General features: G+C 48.6%; 2 protein-coding genes across 2 annotated transcripts; both read left to right on the top strand.

Annotated features, from left to right (window-relative positions):
• The first annotated feature begins 1,761 nt into the window (after window positions 1-1,761).
• Window positions 1,762-7,724, top strand: LOC104467153 (cornulin-like). Its single transcript, XM_010080810.1, has 3 exons — window positions 1,762-1,899; window positions 2,105-2,666; window positions 7,681-7,724. The coding sequence occupies exons 1-3, from the start codon at window positions 1,762-1,764 to the stop codon at window positions 7,722-7,724; spliced, it is 744 nt and encodes a 247-aa protein (XP_010079112.1).
• Window positions 7,725-8,158: 434 nt separating this feature from the next.
• Window positions 8,159-9,815, top strand: LOC104467154 (repetin-like; the record flags this gene model as incomplete). The annotated part of the gene is made up of 2 exons (XM_010080811.1): window positions 8,159-8,296; window positions 8,778-9,815. Coding segments are annotated over exons 1-2 (1,176 nt in total), but the record flags the coding sequence as incomplete, so codon positions are not given.
• Between the last annotated feature and the right edge of the window lie 31 nt (window positions 9,816-9,846).

The raw sequence follows: 9,846 nt of genomic DNA on the forward strand, positions 1-9,846 counted from the left end.
GATGAGGCACCTGTACCCTAGTTATATCTTCAAAGAACAGAATTTTACGTGAGGTTGGTTTGCTTAAAGTTTTACACATTAAAATACATCAGAAATTAAAAAAGAAAAAATTAAAGCCTGGCCTAAGCTCTAGACCTTCAGCAATCTCCATAGTGGTAACACCAGCTGCTAAGTTATTTAGAAGCTCTTGCATAACCATACGCATTTAGATTTTCCACATTTCTCTTTTTTTTCTGCACATCTGACACAAACCTTGCTCCAAACAACCATGCCAAAATCGTGGTGCTGCCGCCAGCCAGGTGTCACCTCCAGCTTCACCCTTTTTTTCCGCCTTACTCAGAGTGCCTAGGAAGCAACTTTCCTATCACACTGCATTTGGAGCAGCTGGGAGGCGATAAAACATAGGGAGATATAAAATTTATTTTCCTGAGCAACCAGCAATAACTGTATTTAGGTCTGTGGGGCTCCCAGTTAATCCCAGTATGTTGTGGCCTCATCAACAGGACACAGGGTTGCAGCAGGGACTGGTGCCAGCCACATCGTGAGAAGTTTAAGTTCCTTCCCTGCTGTGTGCCTCAGTTTCCCCTTCTGGTAAATGGGTGACTACAGCCCAGGGACACGCTGTCACCCTTCTGTCCTACTCCAAGTGCCACTTGGTGGCACTGTTCGAGAAGATTTCTTTGCGCGATGCCCTGCCTCCCTGTTGGGATCCAGAAGAGGGAGTTTCTGGAAGGAATCACATTCATCTTGGCATCACAATATCCTCATTTTTCTTCCTTTGTTTTCTTCTTTATTCACCGCTCAAGCGCTCCCGGGCGGTCTCCTCCCCTGCGTGTCAGTCACTGGGGATCTTCTGCTCACAAAACACGTTTGCAAAACACAAGAATCCCGGGCGTTGCTCGGGTATCACCTAAATTAAATCCTTCAGTGGTAAAAATAGCCTTTTCTGTTAAATTCCTCTGAAATGTGTCTGCAGGTGGGGCAAGCTTAGGAAGGATCATGCATTAACCCCAGAAAAAAAGCATCAGGGTAGAAGTTAATGAGAAAGAGACAAACGAAGGCAGGGGCATGACAATATAATTGGGGCAGAGATGTCTCGGGTCACCCTGCTGAAGGAGTGTCCCCTCCAGACCATGCGGGCTGTGATCCTGGACTGTATATAACACCACTGAGAGCTGATCTGCTCCAGATCGTGCTCCTGAAGCTCAGCACTCCTGCTTGGCACCCAGGTAAGCCTGGACAGACTTTTCTCAATGTCTGACTTTTCTGCGGGCAGCAAAGCAGGAGCTTCTGGCCATGAGGATGTCCCTGGAGCTGCCACCGCTGAGCTCTCCTAGAGGAAAAAAAAAAAAATAATGAGAAATCAGGAATGACACCATTCGGTGGTTCATTAGAGGTGACCTGCACTTGCAGCTCTTCTCTACTCAAGAGAAAGCCAAATGGGACTTTTCTCTCCTCTCTTACTATATGCTCCCAGGCTTTGGGCTCTCACTGTTCATCTCTCCAGCCATCACCTGCTCATCCTCACACCCAGCCACCGCTGCAGCCGAGTTTCATTTTTCAGATTTATTTTCCTGCAAGACCCTTCTTGCTCTCTCTTACCCTTCCCTTCTGCTGTTTCATTTTATCTCTTCCCTTCTCTCTCTGCCTGTCCAGCTGTGTTGTTTAAAGAGTAATTTATCTGAAAACTAAGCAAACAAACACAAAAAGCCCCTTTTTATCTGTGTCTTTCTTGCAGGCTACCTCAATTTTGCAAGGAAGATGGCCCAGCTCCGGGAAAACATCGACGGCATCGTGGCAGCTTTCTACACGTGCACCAGAAGCGACGGTGACTGCAGCCCCCTGAGCAGGGAGGAGCTGAGGCAGCTCATCGAGCAGGAGATCGCGGATGCAATGGAGGTGAGAGGATGCGGCACCGCAGCCGGCGCCTGCCGCGGGTGTGCCTTCTGGAGCAGGGCTGGGATCGGGGTGGGCACAGCCATGCACTCCCGTGCGGGTGCACAGGACACCTGGCTCCCTGCGAAGGGCACAGATGCCTTCAAAGCCCTAGAGAGGTGGCACAAATGGCTCATGGGCTTTACCGACACCGTTTATCTCTATACAGGACCCCCAGGACCCCAAAACTGTCAAGAAGGTGCTGTGCTTGCTGGATGACGACAGCTACTGCAGGGTTGACTTCAGCGAGCTGCTCAGCCTCGTCTTTCGCGTGGCCAAGGCTTGTTACAAGCCTCTCCGGCAGCGCCAGGCACCAGAAGATGGTCAAGAGCCAACAGGGCAAGAGAAGGCAGCTGGGGAGCCGCGGCTGGAGCCACGTACAGCAGGGAGGGTCTCCCGCAACCAGGAGGTCCCCGAGCAGGGTGTGAACAATGAGGTCCAGGATGCTGAGACGCAGGATCCAGTCAACCATCAAACCCAGGAGGGTGACACACAGGAGCAGGACCAGGACACCCAGGAGGATGAGACACCAAAGGAAGACCCAGACACCCATCAAACCCAGGAGGATGAGACACCAGAGCAGGACGAGGAAACCCATCAAACCCAGGAGGGTGACACACAGGATGAGGACCCAGACACCCGTCAAAGCCAGGAGGTTGAGACACCAGAACAGGATGAGGACACCCACCAGGATGACAGGATTGAAGCACCAGAAGGGGATCCAAAGAGAGGTGAGATCCTGGACACAGAGCGGGACAGAAATACCCATACGGCTGAAGAGACTGAAACACCAAAAGGGGACCCAAAAAGCCACCAGATCCAAGAAACTGAGGCACCAGGACAGGGTTCAAGCCACCATCAGAGTCCAGAGATGGAGTCCACAGAGCAGGACCTGAATTGTTCCTCTGAGACACAAGGGAGAGACCCAAACAACAAGACTCAGGTCTGTGAGGACCCCAACCCCAGCAAGACCCAAAAGCCGCTGCCCCCACAGCAGGGTGCAAGCCCCCGTTGGGATCCCACACCTCAGGGAACACGTCAAGAACCAGCTTTCCATCAGCCCCCTGAATCCAAGGTGCTGGAGCCAGAGCACGGCGGGGCAGAGGCTCCGTCTCGTCCAGCACATTGGCAACACCACGCTCACGGCCAAAGCCAACCCACTATGGAGCAGCAGCTCCTGCAGACTCTGTATGAGTGGCCACCGCAGAAGTAAAGGCTGAAACAAGCCCCTGTCTAAGTCACGCTGTTGCCCCACTGCAAGAAGCCTTTCCAATCCCACTTTGGTATTTTTGCATTTCTATTTGTCGTGTCTTGTCTCATTCCTTGTTGATCCTGGGCTTTGTACGGAGCTCTGCATGGCTAGAGACCTTCCCTTGTACTCTTGTCTGAGCAAAGCAATAAAACTGAATGCAAAGGACACAGCGTCCCGGTGTGTTGCTGCAAGTGTGTCTTTGGGATGGTTCTGAGCAAAGCCGGGTTGACAAGACGGGGTGCAGAGGACCTGAGCGTCCATCCCTCGCAACGACATACCCACCACGTTGCTCCAGGGTGCAGGTGGAGGAATGGCTGCAGAGAGGCAGGCTCAGCCGCCTTCGCAATTTAGCCAAGGTGAATCGATTGCTCCCCGCGGGCAGGGATGTGACATCCCTGTGAGAGATGTCTTCGGGGAGGGTAGAAGTCTGGATGAACACAACAGCACAGCTGACCTGAACAGATCCCTCACAGCATCCATCTGCTCCGGGCATTTTTCATGTCTGCTGTGAAAAGAATAAACAGCTGCTTAAACATGGAATGGGAGGGATTTTTCCTATTGAACCTCACTTATTAATAATCTCAGAAGCGAGGGGAATGTGGAGCATGTTATGAAGATCAAAAATCCCTATTAGCTCTGGAAGTCTCCAAAGGAAAGTGTGGAGATATATTAAACACAGAAAAAAATTTATTATTCAGGCACATCCAGTCCCAGCAACAACCGAGAAGCCCAAGATAAATTGCTGACACTCAAACCACGCACAAATGGAGCCAGTCTGAGATTCAGTTCAGGTGGTTTGGGGTACCAGGTCCTCGGGCACTTGGCCAGCCATGGGCGTAGGAATGTGGATAACTCCGAGGGCATGAGCAGTGTGGTGAAGTCAGCGGGGTTTATTAGGGGGTTCAGACGTGCTGGACCACCAGGCAGACCCAGAACTTGGCATCCCGCCGGGAGGGTGATGCTCAGCCTGTTTTTCACCATGCAATCTTTCACTTGAGACCTATCAGCTAAATCAGCCCAGGATAAATGCACCCGCACCTCCTGCTCTGTGGCCGGTGACAAGCAGCACGCAGAGACCTCACTGGCAAATCCAACGTCATTCCTCTGGGACACCCCAGAATTTCACAATTTGCTAAGCGCTGAATCAGAAAAACCAGCGTTTCAAAACTATCCCCAGAACGCACATCACAAAAATGGTTTGGTCTAAAAGTGCCAGTGTCATAATTAAATGTATGAGACACAAAATACACCGGTCTGCTCTACTGCTGATAAAATATATTATCAAAAAATAAGTTCTGACCTACAACATGACAGCTGGGGACATGAAATGGGCGAGTCAAGGCTTACATTTCATCACCTATCGAGAAAACCCCATTCTGTCTGAGACATTCCTTGAAATATTTAATTTTACAGAGAACTAGATTTTTCTTGTAAAATAGGTCTCAGTTACAGGTTCATCCAATAGCTCTTATTAGCTCTGGCTTAGGGTCTAAAACCACCAGACCCAACCGTCCACCTGCAGTCTGTCTGTCCATCAGCCGCCACCTTTTGCATCATCAATAAAAAACTGACCTCCCAGTTCAGGCAGGCACCAGATCCTCTTAGGGACGGGTTAATTATATGCTCTATTCTGAATAAGACTATTTTGGCCACCACGAGTGTCATATGTGAAGTTAAGAGGGTTTTTTTCGTTCTTTTTAAGGAGAACGTTATAGCACAGTGAAAATCATCCCGCTGACACAAATGAAAAAAGAATCCTGCAAGCCTGGGAGGTGTTGGAAGAGAAAATGTCTTTTATACACCCCACGAGGAGCCTGGATCCTCTGAGATTAAATGGAATAGAGGCTCAGTCACCCTATGGAAATGACAACAGGGTTGGGTGCAGAATTGGGTAAGAAGGAGGAGGATGGAGCCCACCCCCTTGGGTTTAAAAACCTTCCCAAGCCCCCTGTTAAAAAAAGGCTTTGGGGAAAGCCAAGCCCTGGGAGAAAGGAGGGGGTTCAGCGCTGCCAAGAAGGTGATTTGAAATTCATTGGGAACGGCAGCAAAGCACGGGAAAGCCGGTGAGCATGGCTGAAAATACGACATCCCTTCTCCTGCATCAATACCCGAACTCCAGCGGGTGGCTCATGCGGCACCCAAACCATCCCACGCTGCCCCAGCCCCTGCGGGGGGGATTACAGACTGTTACAGGACACCAAGTATACAAGCTCCAGCCGCACTGTAATACTCTAATTTTAATAATAACTCCAATCTACCATAAAATTACAGTTTCCCAAGGGTATTATTATCCCGCAGGTGGGGTATAATTTGCACAAGTATAATTTAATCCTGAAAAAAAAAGCTCAAAAATGAAGCACGGTTAGTAACGATCCCTCGTACGCACTTGTATGAGTATCCCCAAGGTGTTACCAGCACTAATTAATTAGGCTCCTACACCCAGTATGATCTTACCCTACAGATGGGCCAGATGAGCCACTCGACCAAGGCTGCATGACAAGTTCATGCTCTGGAGGTTCTCTGCAATGTCTCCATCATGCTTGCCAAGGCAGCATCCTACCTCCAAAACCAAAAGCAGGAGCCCAGGTGGCACGGCTGGTATCTTCCTTATTTGCTCTGTGTACGGGGAGAGTTCAGGGTGAATAAAAGAATCGGTTGGTGTCTAATTAATTTACTGTTAAATGATTTTTAAAAAAAAAGATTGTAGAGGTAATTACAGCAAAAGCTGCCTAGGGCAACCAGATGAAGATTCAACATGAATCGGCCTCTCAGCAGAGAGGATTCTGCTTTTATTTTTAATTAAAGATCAAGCAAAGCTGAAATGAGAGTCATTCACGGATGACAGTTAATATGAAGAGTGTTTCATCATGAATTTTCTCAATGAAAATCATTGTACCATTTTAAATATGTTCTGTTTATAGTTGGCTTTTTCAAAAAAAAAAAAAAACCTTAATATTACAACAATAAGGCTCTGTATTAAGAATTTACCAAAAATAAACCACGTTTTGCAGCACATTCTACAAGGACACCACACATGCCAAGATCTGGAGGATTTGAAGACCCCACTGCTGCATTTCACCATTTTCACAGCACTTGGGTCATCTTTACTTCTGCGAGAGAAATCCAGACCGAAACCCCATTGTCATCAAGCCCAAGGTGCTGAAGGAACTGCCCAAAAAGCCAAAAAAAATAATATGTGATATTGTGGTACCGAGCTCATGGTCCGTACAGATCTCCACTGTCTCTGATCTGCTCTGGTTGAGCTCTGCTACCGTCAGCACTTCTGCCTCCATCCCCAAAATTTCATCCTGGTGCTATTTTTATGTATGCGTGTGTGTATTATGCATCTATAAATTCATACCTATACAAAGGCGCTTTTATACAAAAATACGCCCTCCCATTAATACATGTAGACGCTTTATAGCTATTCTAATTTTTTTTTTTTAAATCTGAAATACAATCAGCCTGTAAAATAACTTTACAATCCGGATTAGGTGGAACCAGCCAGTGCCTGAATTGCCACATGGCAACTGCTATTTCTGGGTTAAAATGATAGGTAAGGGCATGATAAGTTAAATAACCCGTTTGAGGACATGAAGGTGCAGCTGGGCTTGGCCAAAAGATGAATCAGGACAACGTCCACAAAGGGTGTCTCCTTTCTGTAGTTCCGTCAAGGACCCTATAAAAGCACCCGGGTCCTCCGAGCACTCCGCACGGCTTCACAAGAATACCACTTGATCCCGTTGGTGATTTGGGTAAGTCGTTCCTTCCGAAACGCGAATTTTGCTGGGCAAGAACGGGTTATTTCTATAAGATTCATGTTGGGTGGCAGGGTCATTTTTGCCGCGGTATTTTCCAAGAGTCTTTTTGCGTTTATATCATGTGAAAGGTTGTTTTGTGCGATTGGGACACTTGCATGCTGTCATTGTGTGTCCACGTGTAGAAGAAGGTTTTCTCAAAGGGAAAGCAAGAGAGGGAGCCAGGTTTTGTGCCGTAATTTGGTCTGGAGTCAGCTCCCAGCCAGAATGAACAGATTGCAGAAATTTGCTGGTTTTAAGAGAAATACCAAAATCCAGGATTTCGTGTGCAGAGGTGGGCACGTGTCCATGCGTATGCACACGTTATAGAGGCGGCAAGGTAGACACGGCACAGCTTCACCAGCTGCAAGCTGAGATCTCAGCACTGATGTCCCTGATAACAGGTTTGGGGATCCTGCGAGGAGGGAGGAAGGAGGTGGTTTTTGAGGGTTCCAGACACAAAGCTCAAACAAGAGCGCTGCTTTCTGCCAAGCGTATCTCAGTAAAATTAAATAAATAGCTCTGACCTTGATGATCTGACAATTCCCCTCTGGCTAAGTCAATTTGCCAATGAACTGATGCTGTGATGAAAGCTTTATCAATTGTTTTGTATTACTACTGGTCACAGGAGCATCGGCCATAGTGTTTGTTGTTACAGCTCCCTGTAAGCACTCTACCTCTCTCTGATCCACCTAGATCTTGTCTTGGGCCATGCCAGCATCGCATTAGACATCCTCTAACCTCCTCCAGAGAAGCCAGCATCTCTCAGTGCTAGGCAGAGATAGCACCGTGGGTCTTGGAAAGAGATAACCGCCTGGTATAGCCCCATAGGGACGGGTTCCTAGGGCATCTCTTGAGTCACCGTCCTCAGTCCCCTCCTTGTGATGCATAAACACAGGCATCCTGCCATCCCCTTCCGAACGTCATTCCAATACGTCAGTAGACAATTTGGAGGACACTCCCCATCCCACTAAAACCCCTGAGCATTTGAATTTCTTTCCAGCACTCTGCTGAAACAGAGCTCGCCGTGGCACAGGAGCAGATACACAGTCCCACTAATGCACGTGGCTTCACCCCAGCAATTCTCCCCCATCTTTTGACGCTCAGAGGCAAGGGAATCTCCCATCCTTACGTCTGCTCCTTTCCTTGCAGGCTTGCTTGAATCTGCAGGAAAATGTCTCGCTTCTTAGACAGCATTTCCACCATCATCAGCATCTTTCACCAGCATGCCAAGGAAGATGGAGACTCCTCCAACCTCAGCCGAAGGAAGATGAAAGAGTTCATCCAGAGGGAGTTTGCAGATGCCATAGCGGTGAGCACTGCGGCAAGGTGGGGGCTTGAGGCCAAGACTGGCGTGCAGGGACCGCAAAATCTCCTTCTGGAGAGGGGGTGACTCTTATGACCAGGTGGCAATAGGATGGGGCTCACCAAAGGGGAGCAACAGACGCGTTCCTTTGCACTGACTGCTTCAAAAAAGTTTTGTCATAAGCAAATGGGCAAAAGGTGGAGAATGTACCATGGGGAGGTATGGTTTTTCTTTCAAATGTAGAAAGGAAATGCATCCAGTGGAGAAATATGGCATCTCCCAAAAAGAAGAGAGATGGTTATCTGCAACCAGGAAGCAGGAAAATGGAAAACAAAGACATGGTGTTGTTGCTGAGCTATAAAAGTGAAGGTGTGAGAGATGGAAGGAGAAAATATCACAGCTGTCCCTGTCTTTGCACTTCTCTGGCAAGGAGCAGGAAGGCTAAAATCCCTTTTTTTTTGTTTCCCTGTGTGTGTTTTCCTTACAGAACCCACATGACCCTGAGACAATTGAGAAGATTCTGCAGTTTCTGGAGTGGGATGGTGATGGGAAAATAGATTTTAGTGAGTTCCTGCTTTTGGCGTTCAGAGTGGCTAAGGCCTGCTACTGGTACCTGCCAAAGGGACTGTCCCTTCTGCAGAGAACAAAGCTGACAAGTGGCAAGTCACTCCGAGAGCCTGAAGTTAAGAGCAGAGGGAGCCGTCGGCAGCTACAGGAGGAAGAACAACCAACCTGTGAGAGTAATCATCCCAGCGGTGAACCTGAGCTGCAACGAGACACCAGGGTCAACGAGCGTGAAACACCAGAGGAAACGGGGAGTCATCACCAGCGACGCAACACACAAAGCAGAAACGACACAAAACGAAGCAGCGAGCCGGGGGAGCCAATCCCTCAGACATACGAAGAACGAAGCCGCGAGCCATGCGACCAACGTAACAGCCAGAGAAGACGTCACCCACCGGAGCCAGACAGACGAGGAGATGTAAAACTGAGAGCACATCAGCCCCAACGGCAGGCAGTTGAGAGGCAAAACGATGAAGGGCCTCAGCCAGAACAAGTGGCAGACGTGAGGAGTCACAGCCAGACATGTGAACCTCAACCACGGCCAAACTGGTGGAGTAGCCGTCAACCACATGAGCCATCACTAATAGCATGCGATCAAAAAAACCATAAGCCACAAGAAGCAGATAGAGGAAGTTACGATCAGCCACGTAAACCTGAATTAATCAGAGAAGAGAGAAGCCGCTACCACCTACGTGAGCTGGAACAAAAAGCACCTGAAGACATCAACCACAAGCCACGGGGGACTGAATGCATGAACACAAAATACCTGCACCAATCATACATTCAGGAACCGCCAGAACTTGACCTCACCTACTGTGAAACCTCTGAGCCAGAAAAAGGTATTCCTGAAGAAAGGATCCATGATGAACGTGATCTTGAACATCCAGAAAGGGAGAGAGAAATCCATCAAGCTCAAGATTGTGAAGAACGAGGAGATGTAAAAAGAAAAGAGCCCCAGCAGGTGAGGAGGATCAATCGTGAACGAGAGCTGG

The sequence above is a fragment of the Pterocles gutturalis genome, unplaced genomic scaffold (assembly GCF_000699245.1).
Source record: "Pterocles gutturalis isolate BGI_N339 unplaced genomic scaffold, ASM69924v1 scaffold41674, whole genome shotgun sequence".
Classification (NCBI taxonomy): Eukaryota; Metazoa; Chordata; class Aves; order Pterocliformes; family Pteroclidae; genus Pterocles; species Pterocles gutturalis.

What these genes read in the sequence shown, in the direction of transcription:
- LOC104467153 (XM_010080810.1), top strand. Translation starts at nt 1,762, where the DNA reads ATGGCCCAGCTCCGGGAAAACATCGACGGCATCGTGGCAGCTTTCTAC. An exon ending in AGATCGCGGATGCAATGGAG is followed by an intron (nt 1,900 to 2,104) that starts GTGAGAGGATGC and finishes ATCTCTATACAG; the next exon opens with GACCCCCAGGACCCCAAAAC. An exon ending in AGAAGGGGATCCAAAGAGAG is followed by an intron (nt 2,667 to 7,680) that starts GTGAGATCCTGG and finishes TGATCCACCTAG; the next exon opens with ATCTTGTCTTGGGCCATGCC.